At 41.2% G+C, this 17,123-nt stretch overlaps 1 protein-coding gene across 1 annotated transcript in view; it reads left to right on the forward strand.

Annotated features, from left to right (window-relative positions):
- Window positions 1-16,223, forward strand: part of magi2a (membrane associated guanylate kinase, WW and PDZ domain containing 2a) — a gene marked incomplete in the record, with an annotated part of 285,654 nt that extends 269,431 nt beyond the window's left edge. Inside the window, 6 exon segments of the mRNA XM_032505476.1 lie at window positions 46-231; window positions 1,375-1,591; window positions 2,409-2,634; window positions 4,335-4,487; window positions 8,581-8,719; window positions 11,690-16,223. Coding sequence (XP_032361367.1) covers window positions 46-231; window positions 1,375-1,591; window positions 2,409-2,634; window positions 4,335-4,487; window positions 8,581-8,719; window positions 11,690-12,405 — 1,637 coding nt within the window.
- Between the last annotated feature and the right edge of the window lie 900 nt (window positions 16,224-17,123).

The raw sequence follows: 17,123 nt of genomic DNA on the forward strand, positions 1-17,123 counted from the left end.
TGTGTGTGTGTGTGTGTGTGTGTGTGTGTGTGAATCTTCCAACAGCTGTGCCGCATAAAATTGGCCGCATCATTGAGGGCAGCCCGGCCGACCGCTGCGGGAAGCTGAAGGTGGGAGACAGGATACTGGCAGTGAACAGCCAGTCCATCGTCAACATGCCGCACGCCGACATCGTTAAGCTGATCAAGGATGCGGGCCTCAGCGTCACCCTGAAGATCATACCCCAGGAGGGTAAGAGAACACGTGGATACGCACCCGGCACATGGCCATGATAGACGAGAACTTAAAACTGTAATACTATACAAGACAATGATTTATGACAGTAATTGATTTTGCTCCATTAAATCAAAGTTGTAATTTCAGTTTTGCAAAATGTGATTCCTTCTAGATTAACTGTCACTTGTCACATTCATGAGTGGTGTTCTCCTCTGGTCTGCATGTTCTCTTCACTGAATCAACACTTTTGCATGCAAGGGCTTGAACAGAGCTGCTGTCTATTACTGTGGTTGCAGCAATACAGAATATACAATGACTATGTTTCTAAGAATTGGGTGTCATGTCAGTTTCTTAGGGATTCTTGTATGCTGCACTCTCAAGTTTCTTTGGCCCCCTAGAACAGATAACTGGCATAAAATAACTAAAGCAAGCAAGAATAGCTGTATATCTAAGACTGAGGAATGACTTTCACACCTTTTATCTACATTTCAGTTTTATGCCTTTCATGAACATTTAAAGACCTTCTTATTCAAAGATACATTAAAGGTACTTTAAGGAGGTTTTGACTATTAGTAATAGTGGAGTGAGTTTCCATTTTGTTTTTATTGTGAATATGGGTAGTGCAATTTGCATATTAATGAACGTACAGAGAATGATCACCCATCTGCAGCTCCCCTTGGCTTTGTGGGGCTTTATAGCAAGTCTACAGTCCGCAACTTTACTCTTTTGGTTCACTCTCAACGCTCTACTAGTGTCGTTTCTGGACACAGCAGGCCCATTTTTTGTAAATTAAACAAATAAAGAAAAAGTAAGGAAAAACTCTGTATACACTTGAGAGCCAAAAGAGACAGATATTGGTAGCTGAGTTGACCCAAACAGAGTTTGAAGAAGGCTAAATATTGGACTAAGATTTACCAGGTGGAAAGAAGAAAAACATGACTTCTTCATGTCTTCTGGATGTGTAAATAAGAAAAATGTTCGCTTAGCACAAACTTTATAATGTGATAATGTTGTGTTCACAGGTTGCTGGCTGCCCACAAGTGGCCCAAAACATTTTTTCATGAAGGTTTAAGCTTTAAAAAAAAGACTTTTACTTGTTAAATAAAGCTTAAAAGTACATGTTTGTCCAATGCTTTTGTGCTTCTTTTTGAATCCCAGAGAGCAGCAATCCCCCATCAGCCCCTAGCTCTGAGAAACAGAGCCCCATGGCCCAGCAGCACAGCCCGAAGACCCAGCCAAGCACCACTGCCTCACTGCCCAACCCAGCAGTCACAGAGCCCGACCCTTTGGTTAACCAGCCCAATCTCATGCCTCACCAGAGCCCTGTGACCCAGCTGCCCGCCCCTCCTCCTCAGACCTACACCCACGAGAGCAGGTAACACTGTTGATAAGGATTTCAGGTTACAGAGCATGACAAGTTCTTCTCAAAGTGGCAGCAAACAGTTATGATGAAAGCTGTTTCAACCTCGTGCAGTGTTACAGTGTCACATTTGCAGCTGTCTTGATTTTCTGATGCAGTGAAGCATTTTTTTATAGACAAGCCCTCTATCTGTCTCTGGGGCAAACACTGTTCCTCTGAGAGTACAGGTATGAGTGAATCAGATACTTTTGTCCCCATTCTCTCAACTTTTCTTCTTTTTTTTTATCTCGTCATCTATTGTTATAGTTTCTTCCACTTTTTCCTTTTTTTCTATCTCACTTTCTCTCTTTAGTCATCTTTCACCCTCTCTTTCTCCTCCTTTCTTTCTTGTATAACATCACTTAACTCTTATGGACTAAATTATTTACACAAATTTTGTCTTTATAGAGATCTGTTGAATTTTTTACAAACAACTACAGGGGTCGAAAATCTACTATGTCATTGCATTTCCCCTCAGCTTTACACAGTGCCTCAATCACTTTGTACTCAGCATCACCAGTCTCTGACGGAACTTGTTTTCATCATAAACATTTCATGTGATGTGTGAGGAAAATCAGTTTAATTTCCTCGCTTAAGTCATGTTTAATGGCTGTCAATAATAACCAAAACAAGCCGTCTCTATCAGACCCAGAAGTTTGCCAGAAAGCATTATTTTCACAGCATGCTAAGTGCGCCGAAACATAACAAAAGTTATGTAACATATCCAAAGATAATGATGACAGGAACATAAATCCTCCTGGAAGTTCTTCCTTCATTCTGATTGTTCTGTTAGTTACAGGTCAGAGGTGAAAGCAAGGCAAGATGTTAAACCGGACATCAGACAGCCGCCATTCACAGATTACCGGCAGCCGCCGGTGGACTACCGGCACCCTCCTGTGGCAGACTACAGGCAGCCACCCACGTTGGACTACAGACACCCGCCACTGCTCGACTACAGACAGCTAGCTACTGACACCAGGCAGTTCACCATCCCGGACTACCGAATGCCACCAGTTCAAGTAAGGATGTGAAGATGTGATTCTCATCTAGAGCCCTACGGATCTTTGAGGGAGATGACAATATAAATATTTGAGAATAAGGAGATAAGATCCTTCAAAGCTGCATTAATCAATATATGTACATTTACAATGGATCAAATATCTTTGTCTGATGTGAAAGTTGCTGCTTGGGTGCCTGGATAGCTCAGTTGGTAGAGCGGGCCCCCATATATAGAGGTTTACTTCTTGACGCAGTGGGTCCCGGGTTTGACTCCGACCTGCGGCCCTCTGCTGCATGTCATTCCCCCCCCACTCTCTCCTTTCATTTCTTCAACTGTTGTGTCAATAAAGGCCTAGAAATGCCCCAAAAAAGAATCTTTAAAAAGAAAGAAAAGAAAGTTGCTGCTTAGTAGTGATGTACCCGCAGAGAATTATCACCCCACTCTACACATTCCTTTAAGTCCTTCATGCAGAAAACCATTGATTTGGTTTTACAGCCTGCAATTTTACTGTTTTAGTTTACTCTCACGGCTCATATTAAGCATTTCCAGCAGCAGCAGGCAGCAGTCTTCACTAACAAAAAAGCTCTATAAACCCTATGTACACTACCTGCCCAGTACCAAACAACAGACAGATGAAGTAAGCAGCCAGCTGGTGAACATAGGGGAGCATTTAAGCAACTTAAGAGCCTTGTGGAGACCAGAACAATTCATCGGGTGGCCAGAAACTGAGCCCGCTAGATGTGTAAATAGGCTGCTGTTTGCTGAAACGTTGGAAAGCAAACTAAAAGCCACAACTTTAAAAAGCAAAAGTATGTCAGTGTTGTGTTTACAGTTTGTTCTTCTGCCCTCAAGTGGCCAAAACATTTATTAATACTGCTTTACATTTGGTCACAGTGACCTGGATATGTGCTGAGTGGGGCATTTTACGGCAAGAAAATCAACTTTTCAGTGCTCTCTGCTGGAAAAACAATGTAATGATGACACTGTTTCTAAATGACCACAACATATGTCTGGTAGCTGTTACTCCTCGTTACTTATTGTCCAATATTTATGCCAATGTATGTGTGATAAGCTAATTTCATCTGATTATATAGCCATACACTAATTCTGCAGTGCAAGTGCTTCTTTCAGTCTTTACTGATTTTGCTTAGTTTGCACTGACCTGATTTCTTCAGTTTGTGGCCTCATTGTTTTTGTGGAAATGGATATACAGTAAAGTTTTGACTCCAGGCTACCCCTTAATTACTTGTTTGTTTACACTCTATATTTCTTTCCTCGTTTGTATGCATATATTTCTACTTAGAGCTGACACTGTCTGCCTCAATTTATTGTAACTCTATGTTACATTATTTCCCAGCCTACAGGCAGTTTGTATGTAATACTGCATTTTTAGAGAACGCCTGACTCACCATCTTTACTTCATTTTCCCCTTTGGTGTTGTTTGTTATAGTAAAACTGAGCAGACAAAGTGCACATCTAACAGATACTGCTCGATACTTAAAAGAAAATATTTTTAATGTTTATCTCTTGAGCAGCTCCCTTGTTTACATGTGTACCTTTATATATAATAAGGTGATAATATCATTCTCAATAACACATATCAAGTTATGTGTTATTTACCTTCCATTTTTTACTTCTTTGCTGAGTCCTGAGACTATTGGCCCATTTTCTCCTCTGATAACATCGGCTCTAATCACATCTGATCTATGCTTGTCTCAGCTTTCACAGGACTTCGACTTTTTCACAGTGGAGTTGGAGAAAAGTGTGAAAGGCTTTGGTTTTAGCATCCGCGGAGGGCGGGAGTACAAGATGGACCTGTTTGTCCTACGCCTGGCAGAGGACGGACCGGCCATCCGCAACGGGAGGATGAGGGTAGGTCTGATGATGTAATTTCCTTTAAGTGAGCCACTACACCCCATTTGAAGGTTAAGCTGCTTTCTGTCGTCCTGGATTGCATGGCAGAAGATCACTGTAATTGTCTGATGTTATCAAAGCTGCAACAGCAACTTTTTTTCTGAGCTGGTTAATAAATAATCTGTCAGAATAATTCAGATATGGTTTGTCCTTTTCGTAGCTGAGAGGTTTTTAGAAGTTTGTCTCCTTCCAAGTTCGGGAAACACATCTCTCCTTTGCATTTAGTAGCAGATAATATTCAGAAAGTTAAAGATAGATAAAACATTTAAGTGGGCCAACTTAAATTGTACTTTCCTGTCTGCATAGCTGCACACTTCTCCCTCTAGCTATAGTTGCTTCTGTACTATTGGTCAGAGAAAGCAGACACATATTTTCAGAATTTATAAATATGGAATAAAATACTACTATGGAAATTTAAATAAAGCCCTTGATTCCACTGCCGTGTAAAGTTCCCCTCATTTGCTCAAAGTGCTTTGCTGCTAGCATCATAAATTGTAACTTCCACAGTAGCTTTTCACGTCTTTCTTGATCTCCCACTTTCTCTTTTTCTGTTCCTTGCATGTTCTCTGATCTTTATGTCTGGAGCTGGTAGCATCGGTCTGCTTTACATTCATTATATGTAATGAACCTGTCAAAGATAATGTGTGCAAAATGCCCCCGGGAGAGATATTACTTTCCCTCCTCGTTGGTGCAGTTGATGGAGTCCAGTGGGCCTTGATGCAGGTGGAAGAGGAGGAGGGAATCCCTCTAGAGCTCCACTTCAATTTCCAAACAACAGAGCTATGTGATGAAATCAACTGGAATTCTCCTTTAAATTTCACATACAAGCTGCTGTGATGTCTGACCAGCAGTGGAAGAAGTATTTGGATCCTTTACTTAATTAAAATGTATCCAAACAATAATCTAAACATACTCTTACAAAATAAAAAGTCCTACATTCAAAACCTTATATCAGTGTAAGTGCAAGCTTTTATCAGCAAAATGTGCTTCAAGTATTGAACGTAAACGTAATTATACTTCAGAAAAAGGGCTGCTGTGGCTGAAACATTATTTCCTATTTTAGAAATGAGATTGTTAATACTAATGCATCTAAGTAGTATTTTAGTGTTATAGCTGGTCAAGGTCAAGCTAGTAAGTTTAATAATGTTAAATACAGTTTGGTATTTTAGTCCAGCCCATAGCTCAGTTGGAGATTTGGGTGTGTTATGCTACTAGCAGCTCATGTAGCCTTTAGTCGGTCTGGTGTGCACACTTCTTTCTAACTCCACACCCCTAGTCTTTTTATGTATTTATTTATAAGCTTATTGTACGTTTTTTGTAAAATCTCAATCTGAAAAGTAACTACAGCTGTCAAATAAACTCAGTAAAGTAAAACAACTAGAATATTTCCATTAGAAATGTAGCAGAGTGAAAGTATAAAGTAGCAAGAAATACTCAAGTTACTTTTCTCCACTTAGTCAGAGGAATGGCCAGACAGTAACCCTGCTGGTAGGGTACTGCTGTTAAATAGATTTTAGAGAACAAGGTGCAGAGACCACTCTTTGATCCGGCTTCCAACAGTCCTTGATCCATACTGCCGGATGCAGAGAGGAATCGACATTAACTCTTAACTTAAGTAAATGTAAGGAATTGGTTAAAAAGCATTTGACATGCTTGTCATTTTGATTTTGAGACATTTCAAGGTGCAGGAATCAAAAGTTTACTGGCACTGTGACTCACTGCAGTCTCTCAGTCATTTCTCCTAACAGGCACTTTGTCACATCTTCAAGAAGGAAAAATATATCTACTTTGACCCTGCTCGTCAAACACTAACCAATTCTAACGGCCTTTTTTTAGTGGCAGTGCAGAAGCTTTTAAGAAAATTGTATGAAGTGATTGGTTATTACGGATAATCATTCAGCACATTTAATTACCTATCTAAGCTTTAAACCATCAATTAAAGACTAAGTTGTGCATGGGCATCAGCTGCAATAGAAGCCGTTCCTGCTTCATTTCCACCTCACACTCCCTGTGCTCAGCATTCATGTGCCATCCATTCAACTTCAGTTCCCTCTTTATTAAAGACGAAAATGGAGATCACTCTCCTCTGCTGTTATGAGGTGAGGATTAATGATCAAACCATCTTGCCTTCTACCTCTCTTCAGGCCCCTGTAATGACACCTAATGACTCCCCCTCTCTTGACTCAAGTCCGCTCCTGACTTTCAAATTACCCCTGCCATCACCGGAGGACTTCTCCATTTGTAAGCGTAATTGGCCGGCGTGTTTTGTCCTGTTCCCCATGAATCCTCCCCATTAGTCAATCTTGGAGTTGTCTCTCAAAGGGCTGAGACGTGAGAGTCTTGAAGGAGGGAGGACTGACGTTTGACCCATCCACATTGTCACCAAAAGGAAAGATGGTTAACTGAGGTGCAGCAGTTACGCTGGTTTGAAATGGGCAGGTTATTGATAGGACACAGTGTCCTAACATGTTCCATAGGACCCCCATGAGAAGGGGTCCATAATTCCATCGAAGGTACGGCCCCAGTTAGTTATAAGCTGACACCAGTTCATGGCTGGTAATGCTAATTAGCGCTTACGGAAGCTCATGGGAAAGCCAGAGAATTAAAGATCCATAGTGATCCATATAAATCACTAAATCGTCATCTATTACAAAAGGAGCTTGTTGATATTGAATCTTATATTTAGTGGGCTCCTTTTCAAAAACCTGTCACATCACTCAATCGTAGCATGTATGCAAACACCTTCATTAATCTGCTTATCTTATTTTTTTAACCTTTGTCAACTAGTATGTACTAGTACTAGTAACAATATGGCACCTAATATATGTTATTACGCTATTAATTATTTCTACAGTTTACACATTGCAAGGGTCCTTAAATGCTGTTCATGCACAAAAAGTATAATCTTCATATTTTATTTTGATTGTGTTCCAGATGTGAAGTGGTGCAGGGCCGGTTAGCAATTTCAGTTTGGTTTCCCCCAGTGCTTCACAGTAACCGGATAAAGAGCTGTAATGATACTCCGCTTCAGTCCTGATCTAGTGCTTGGCTGCTCTGTAGTCACACAGTATTTGTCAATGAATTAACAAAGTTTCTTAAAGTTGTTTGCAGCTAAAAGACGACTTTCTTCATTCCGAGGCCAAGCTTTTGTCTTTATGGACCTGTCTTTGTGCAGAGGGTGCCTTATCATGTTCAAACAGAAGTGGGCCTTCTCCAAACTGTTGTCACAAAGCCAGAAGCACATTGTTGTCTAACATACCATTGTATGATGTAGCATTTGATTTCCTTTACTTTAACTAAGGCCATAAAAAGCCACTCCGAGCCAAATGTAGAAACAAGTATGTGGACACCCCTGTCCGTATAGTTTTTTATCAGTCTATATCCATGACGTTCCACTTCCGAGGTTGCTCCGATGTTGCCAGAAATTCCGCCGGATGTCACTCTTTTCGGCCGGATGTCCGTTACCTCTTGCTTTCTTTGTGTTGGAATTTTAAACTCTGATGGATTTATGAGGACTATAGTTAACTGCTCTTCAGATCTCTGCAGGCTAAATCCAAACAGCTCGCTACACTATCTGTCCAATCTGAGTTTTCCGTTGCACGACTAAAACAATCTTTGAACGCACACATGTTCACCAAAACAAGTTCCTTCCTGAGGCTAATTGTTAGTGGCACTGTTCCTCAGTCTGGCGCGCCGCCCATGATGATTGTGATTGGTTTAAAGAAATGCCAATTAACCAGAGCACGTTTTTCTCCCGGAATGCTGTGTGGGCTAGCCAGACCTTCCTCCACAGCATCGCGGAGGAAGGTCTGGCAGTGCAAGACTAGGTTTTTATGAGTGAATGAAAGCTTTATTGTCCCTATGGGAATTTGCTTTGCCCAGGAGCATGAAAGAACATAAAAAAAATATAACATAAAACATAAGACAAAACATTTATTCGGACTTTGTAAGATTGAAATCTGAACTAAAAAACATGTCAGTCTGCACATTTCCTCTCTGACAGATATTTACAACTTCTTTTATTCTTTGTCCCACACTTCCTGACATCCAGGTTGGGGACCAAATAATTGAGATCAATGGAGAGAGCACCCGGGACATGACCCACGCCAGGGCCATCGAGCTGATCAAGTCTGGAGGCAGACGCGTCCGTCTCCTCCTAAAGAGGGGTACGGGGCAGGTCCCAGAGTACGGTAAGTACCAAAACTAAAAGTAACATAACTTTCTTTGTCTTCAGGATCATTTCTTACCTCTCTCTCTTAACTAATAGATTGTTGTTCTTCACTGTCTTAATATCACCTTAACTCTTGATAACGTTGTTCTGGCATGCACCTACATTCATGTTATATCTTCAGTCTTTATATGCTCACTAGATTCTGTATTTCACTATGCTGTTAAAAACCTAATTATATTTCTCTTCTGTCTTGACTAACACTAGTTTATCTTCTGTCCATTTCAGTGACCTATCACTAATTGATTGGTCTAGGTTGTTACTTCCCCTTCTATAGGAATGGTATCTTCCAGTCTCTCCATGTGCATGAAAAGTGACAAGCATGGCTCCCCCTATATCTTCCTAATGGGCCACTCTAAAGACACGGTTTGTGACCATACGAATGTTTTTCTCTTCACTTAACCCTGGCTTTCTGTGCTGTGGTTTTCTGTGTTGTTTTTCTGTAACAACCTGTTGAAGATGCACTTAGCACTTTCATATCAAAACAACTTGTCTTATAACCTTTGACAACCCAAATACAATTGAAGACTTTTTGCCTTAAGGAATAATCAACAAATATCGCTTCAAGGCGGAGGTTGTAAAATTAGTGAACATAACTCTCCTCCTCAAAACATAAATCAACAGTTACCTACAGGACAAAAATAAAGCAATACCCTTCACCCTGAGTCAGCCATAGGAGATGAACCTGAAATATTTTGGCCGATTATTCACCCAGTGAAATCCCGGCGCGGCACAAACTGAGCCTGTAAGAGGACATTTCTTTTTGAGACACATTGGTAATAAACCTCTGATGCGTCACTCCCTTCTGGCTTCTGCATCAGCACAATGCTCGCTTTTTAGGAAGTTATTTCAGAGTAACGCCGCAGCACTCCAGTGTTTGGCCTTGGCAGTCACCATCCAGTCCTTAACCACTGGAAATAGAGGGTGATGTTGTTTCCCCATATTGGCTCTTTTTCTGCCTGTTTCCTTTTTCAGCCAGGGATTTAATCTCTCTGTGTGGAAGGGTTTTGTAATTCTTGCCTTCGGGTGGTTCTTCAGCCCTGAAATATGTACACAAGGAGTCTTCCTGCGGTCCTTCATCAGAGATCTTTTGTGTTCCCATGCTGCCTAAAAACAGAAGCAGCTTTTTAACTCACATATTGTGTTCTGTGTGGGCTTGATTCAGCATTTCATCACTTGCAGTTTACAGGCCCTTTATTTGCATAGTGGAAGGTTATGCAAATCATCTATGGTGATTAATTTGGCAATTTAAAACATTAGCATAGGAGTGTTCAAAGGAGAAAGTCAGTTTTGCTTCCTGTGTGCTCTTTAGGAACAGCTGAATGCAAAATAAAGAACAAAATATTAAGAATAAAAAGAGTGTAATGTTTGCATTTAAACATATGGTTGTGGGCATGTGCATGAATATTATTGTGTGCCTGTCTGTGTGTAGCATTGTGTGTGTTTTTGTTCCTCCAAGTAATATCACCCAGATTTGACAAAGCTACATTCACAGGCTGTAAATTGACTTCAACATGTGAAATCAGTAAAGTTCTCCTTTTAACATGTGAAATTCACAGCAGTAGTCTTCAAACTTATCAAGAGAGACAAGTATTTGTTGCAATTGGAAACCAAAAGACCGTTGAACAGACTTTACCAACATCCCCTGAGTTCTCTTCAATTTAAAGTAAAAAAAATAAATAATTCTAAATACTTTAAAGGGGCCTTAATCAATATTTTTATAACAACAATAACTGCTTATAATGTGAAAGGGGTTGCTCGCAGTGATGAACCCACAGAGAATTCACTTCAGCTCCCCTTAGCTCTATGGAGCTTAGCTTGTTTCGGCTCATCGTTTTTACTGCTGCTAATGCTGCTCTGTGTCTGCTAGATGTGGAATTAATTAGACAACTGTCTACCTTTAAAGTTCCACCATAATAACTTCTAAGGTGATGATATGTCTGTGGTATGTTCACACATGGTTTCCGCTTCACCCCAAGTGGTCAAAATATCACCTATTGCAGGTTTAAGAATTAAACTTAAAAAAGATTGACGAGTAAAGGCGGTGATCAGCAGAAACATAAGCAAGACCAGAACTTTAACGGAGCTGACAGTTAACAGCATGTGATAATCACAGGTTTCTTAAGTCCAACACACACCATACCAGTACTGTATACACACACACACACACACACACACACACAGGGCCCTTTATGAACTTCATAGTCCCAGGCATAATCTGGGTAAAAGACCAGATTAATCCAGATGATCCAAGGACCAGGTACTCCCTTTTAGTCCTGGATCTCATATGCTCCGGCGCTGCTTATAATTGGGTCTTTTGGCGCCGGTGTAGCTAGCTCTGCCTTTGCCTAGCCCACTGAAAATGACTGATGGCCGAGGGACCGAGACTCATCGGTGCAGAAACAGAAGCTAACAGTCCGTGAGAGTGGAGAGTTGTGGAGGAGCGCACTGTAGATTCACCGCAGCTGCTACACTGGATACAGACTTCTTTGGGCTTAAGAGAGAGAGAGAAAGAGACTCCCTGCCCTCGAGGTTTTCATTCTCGCTAAAGCACCATCCTATTGGGCACATCATCCATTTCATTAAACCTGTTTTCGATTTTCCGCCAAGGTTTTAGATTGGCCAGGGCTTTAAAGAGAGCTATGGGAAGCAGATTGATGTTGTCTAGAAATGGTGGTGCCCTGTGACATGTTCGGAAGTAGGTTGTAGTGCTGCTCTGATATTTACTTTACAAGCTAAAAGCATTAGAGTAGGAGTGATTGCTGTGTTGATTATTTTTGTTTTGATTAAGTGTTTGGTTGTGCAGTGGCATGCGTGCAAGTTTTCAAGTGTGTGTGTGTGTGTGTGTGTGTGTGTGTGTGTGTGTGTGTGTGTGTGTGTGTGTGTGTGTGACTGAGATTTCACATATTGACTGTGAGCGTGTGCTTTCCAGATAATGCCGCCCCATGGGATGCCTGCCCTTCAGCCTCCCCAAGCCTGTCGGAAATAGCCCCTCCCATCGACAGCCTTTCCATGTCATCGCCTTCATCTCATCTGGCCCCGGCCCCCGACCCACCTCATCTGCCGCCTCTGGACGTCCCTCAAGACCCGGTGGCACGAGACAGCTGGACGGAGCGTTCGAAGAGCCCCCAGAAGGCAGAGCTGCTAAATCCAGATCCGATCAGCCAGGGGAGAAGAGCGGCTAAAACCGGCGGGAGCGGCAGAGTCAAGAAGGAGGGTGGCAGGTCCACCCACAAGGGGCACAGGGTTCAGCCCCCTACTGAGGGGGAAGTGGGCAAGGAGTGGCAGAGCGGGGAGCTCAAACCTTCCAGGAGCACCAGAGGGAGGTCCAAGGAGAGATTTACTGAGGACAACAGAGAATGCACCGAATCTCCCAGCAGCTCCAAGCTCCCGCACACTAACGGGAACAGCAGGGAAGATGTGGAACGTTACAGTGGAGGGCAGCAGGTGGAGTCGGAGCAGAGCAGACCCAGGCCCAGGGAACTGGACAGGGGCCTGGGAGAGAGCCGGCCCAGCCTTCCCAACAAGAGCAGCAGCGGCAGCGCAGCAGGGAGGAAGGCTACGGTCTCTCCTGGGCCTTGGAAGATTCCTGGATCAGACAAGCTGGCCAGCACACTGCACACAGGCCCGTCCACGCTGAGCAGATAACACCGCGGCTCCAGCAGGAGGCAGTGGCCAAACTCAGCTAAACTAAACCACTGCATGTGGACCAAACCACCATCCTCACACCTTCCTGTGCTCCTTTAGCACCACCCCCCCCCCCCCCCCCTCCATCCCGTTCAACCATAGACCACAGAGTCCGAAGCCAAGGGGGGCAGGGTGATCTGGACCACGTGTTTTTAGAGTTTTATTTATGATATTGTACTCTAAATTATTTTGAGAAATATTTTACACCCACCACCTTAAGAACTGGAAAAAATCATCCACTTTAAAAAAGAAAAGAAAAAAAAGAATGGAAGATCAAGTGGAATGTGTGTTTAGCGTGGCGAGGAATCGTTTGGGCGGCAAAAAACTTTAAAGAACTCTATTTTGAGTTCTCCTCAAGCAGAACTGGGGGACGAACATGCAAATATAGACAACTGACAGTTGTGATTGGATTTTTTGATATCCAGTATATATATATATATATATATATATATATATATATATATATATCTCTTCACAATTTATGAAATGTGATGTTAAAAAGAAAGTTTGCCTGTTTTTGATGAGAGCGAATGGAACAATGAGTGACAGCAGAGATGAAATCTACTCATCAACAGAACTTTGCCTTAACAGAGACTGTATGGGCCTGAATCTATCTTGAATCTATCAGATGATTATAGACATATATATTATAATGAATATGAATATGTGGGATCATTTTGTAAATAAGATCATCTTTAAGAGAACAGAACCTTAGTTGAGCATGATGGAAATTGTAGTCCATGCGTGACATGGAGCAGAATTTTCACCACACCAACTTCTCCCTCTTCTACACTCCCGTTGAGCCCTGTGATTACAGTTTGGGCTTTCGGCAGGCCTGCTGCGGTTGTTTTCACGATCAATTTGCGCTTGAATCATCCCGAGTTGAGCAGGGGTCAATCCATTTTTTTTTTTCATTTGCTGTGCTTAACGAACAAAGCAATCCGCGGCAGTGGTGTCCAGCCGGACGGTAAAAGGAGGAGCTCGCGTGATATTGGCCGAGGGGCTGAGTGCCTTAGACTGACAGAGAGGTTGGCTTTTAAGTCCTGGTTCAAAACAGGCTGCTATACAACATCCACTTTACAGATATAAATAATAAACTGTATTTTTCCAGCTACGAGTGGGATAAAGTGAAATATATAATTTATTTCACAGGCATATGTGTTAAGTAAGTCTATTGTCAGAGGTATTGACGATCTTTATTTGTGCAAGTGGTTGATTTTGGGTCATGATAGTTTTCATTATGTCTGACACTAGTCATTTCCTTGATAACTTCTCATCTGAGATGGTGTATTCAAATGTCAGCACAGAGCAGAGCTTTGCACCCATAACAAAAATCTGAGATTAAGTTGTCGAGGAGTCAATCTCACTTGTCAAAAGCTTGCACGACTAACAAACTGTGACTTGAACGAATAAATGCCCTCAATTTGAAAATGAAGCATTTCCAGATTGGCTGAGAAGAGGTTGCACCTGTCACAGCAACTGTCAGCGGCTGAACTTGATTTGTTTTAGGTGAATCTGTCAACACTGTGTGATATTAACAAGTCCATCTCCACGCCAAACTCCCTGTAGATTAGATACATTTTCAGGATACCTGCCCCAGAATTGCAAGCAGTTTGATGTGTACATGTGTACACTTATGCAACCTGACAATTGACCTTTCCTAAAGCGTGCCCCCCCTTAGTTGCTGTTGCTATGCCTGTCAAGCTTTCTGGCACGACCCACGTGCGGTTTACAATGTTAACAGTGGCAAAATTTACAACTCAGAATTGTTTGTAATTTTTTTGAAAAAATGGGTCCTTGTTTTCAGAAAGAAACTGATGATTTTGGCAGCTGAAAGGACAACTGTCCCTGGCAGATTGTATCAGCAGTAGCTAGCAAGCTAATTAAGCTAATGTTTAGCTCCATGTTGGTTGGAAACTGACAAATCTTACAACCAAAAAGGATCCTAAATATCTACTTGATGGTTACTTTTATGATATGGTGCTGAAAGAGGGTAAAGCTCATGGATGTATTATATTAATGGTAATGTCCCAGCCAAAACGTTAGCGTCCTCACCAGTTAATGATCATTTAGTCTGCATCAACAGAAGCATATTTCCAGGATAAAGGCTGACGCGTGAGCTGGACGTCAGGGTGTCAGGATGTCATCGTGCAATAAGGCATGCCTGCTTGGATGTTGGTTCTGAACAGTAAACTTCATTTAATATTTTATGTGGCGTTTTCTTTTGCGGGGTTCAAATGTTTCACCAAAACAAGTTCATTCCCGAGACCTTTTTCCAGAGCCACCGTCGCTGCGTGCGGAGTGTAGCACCACCCGAGACGTTTGTGATTGGTTTAAAGCAATGCAAACAACTCAGAGCATTTTCATAGGATGTACTGTATCCGTGTTGTAGCAGCAAGACCTTACTCCACAACGCTGTGGAGATAGGTCTGGCAACGCGGTCTAATGATCCAATAGCGGACACGCATTGTTCTTTTATTGCAGGGTAGGAAGCTAATTAGTATTTTAGTACCTAAAGAATTTAAGATCAGACTGTTATTTCATTCTCATATAACACGGTTTGGCTTTTTTGTATAAAACAGTATGTTTTTACTTTTATCGTTACAAGAGGAAAGTCTTTTAGGATGAGGACTTACTGATGAAGTTGGCAAATGCTCTCTTAGGTAATGTACGCTGGAGTTGCTAGAATGTCACTCCAATAAAGAGCAGGACAGAGCTGCTAACTAGCTAATGAACAAGCAGGACGCGCTAACGGTTGCAGCTCCCATTAAAGCAGACACTGTTCAGTCCTTTTCTTACACTTCAGCTCCTGTGATTTGGGTTTTGGAAATGAAGAATATGCTGATAATTACTTGTGCGCACTGCTTCAAAATGTGGAGTAATACCAAGTTTAACGGGCCTGCAGTCCATAGTTACAGTTGCTAAGTTGTGATTGAACACTTGATGTTCGGGGCAGGGTTTTACGCAAACTCTCAATTTTTAGATCAACAAATCTTTTCAGCATCTGCACCCTCTCTGCAGGTGTGACAACTCTGAGCGGCAGTTTTTCCTCTGCAGGAGCTAACAACAGAAAAAATAAGCCCAGAAGAAAAGTCAAGGAAGAGCACAAGGAGCAAAATCATTATGTTTGTCATTGTAATTTCCAATTACACAAGGAATAAGCTGCTGACTTTAAAGCGTTTTCAGGACCTTCAATCGCTTGTAGATCAATATAATAAGAAAAGGGCCCAAAACTAAATTTGACATTTGGTAAACTAAAGTTTACAAATGCTACCTACATACTGCAACATCAGTCATGCATCATTTGACTAGAGTGCTTCTTCTTTTTTCAGTTTGACACAAAAACAAAAAATGTGCGTATTGTTGCTCAACATTTGCACAACTCACTACTTTCCACATCTGAACTGTCTCCATTGAGTCAAATTGTAAGTAGTTTGCTATGGAAAACAAAAAGAACAAAAAAAACAAACATCTAAAGGTGTAAAAAAAAAAAATTATAAAATGTGTGTGTTAAAATAACAGCACGCGCTACACCATAAACTCCCACCCAAGCGGCTCAGTATCACTGTGTAGTGTTATAGCAGTGTATAGACCCTGAACCAATATCTCTATAAATATGAATCTGTGTACTATTGATGGTCACAAAGACTAAGTGGTGCAACTATTTTTTAATGAAATGCAACACTATGGATATATTAACTTTTGCAAAAATCTTGTTTACCTGTATGATATTCTGAAACGCTGTCAAAATAAAAGAAAATCTTGACACAACATGAAAGCTGTATTCGGGACAAGCTGCTGTTTGATTTATTATGGGGTGTCTGTTGTTATTAATGCGTACAGTTCATATAAAAGCTTGTGGGTAACGCTTTACTTTATCCCCCCTGTTCCGCATTGATAAGCAACACACTATAATGTAGTTATAAACTAGACTAGAAGACATTGTGCAACTGTTTTCACTGGCTGAGTCGTTTTCTGAACTTTAAGCTAAATCTCATGGCCTTCATTGGGGATGTGGTCTGTTGTTAAATATTTGTGTTATAAACCATTAAAAACAATTCTAAATAGGCATAGGGTTTAAATAAATTGTTGCTAGTACTTGTGTACTTGCTCACAAAAAAACAAAACAATTTGCATGAAGTTCTTCTTAAAATTCCTTTTCCTTACATGTTTGTAGTGTCACCATTTGGCCACACGGGGGCATCTGGTCAGCCAGATGAAATACAGCAGGTAATACTTACTAAAACTACTACTTACTCATGATTTTTTTCAATGATATATTGGTCCTTAATAATATTAAATTAATTATTATACAGTATTTTCTATTCAACCTGCACCAGGTTGAATAGAAAATGGTTTTATGCTCTGTGTGCACGTTCTCCATGTCTCCACCAGAGGTCAGTGTAGACCAGGCATATATTTCCACTCTGCTTGGTTTCACAATAATAACTTATGTAAAGTTATTGGTCAGACATTTCATCTTACCATACGTTACTGGGATTGTATCATCCAGCGTGATTTTATGATTCCATAAAATGCAGAATTCTACATCATATTTTGATGCATACACTTTTAGTTTTACCTGCTCAAATAATGTATCTCTGCTTGTGTCTCATGTAGACACTTATACAACTGAAAGCAGACATGACTCAGATTTTTTATTTTTATTCCTCAGCCTC

The sequence above is a fragment of the Etheostoma spectabile genome, chromosome 23, assembly GCF_008692095.1.
Source record: "Etheostoma spectabile isolate EspeVRDwgs_2016 chromosome 23, UIUC_Espe_1.0, whole genome shotgun sequence".
Lineage (NCBI taxonomy): Eukaryota > Metazoa > Chordata > Actinopteri > Perciformes > Percidae > Etheostoma > Etheostoma spectabile.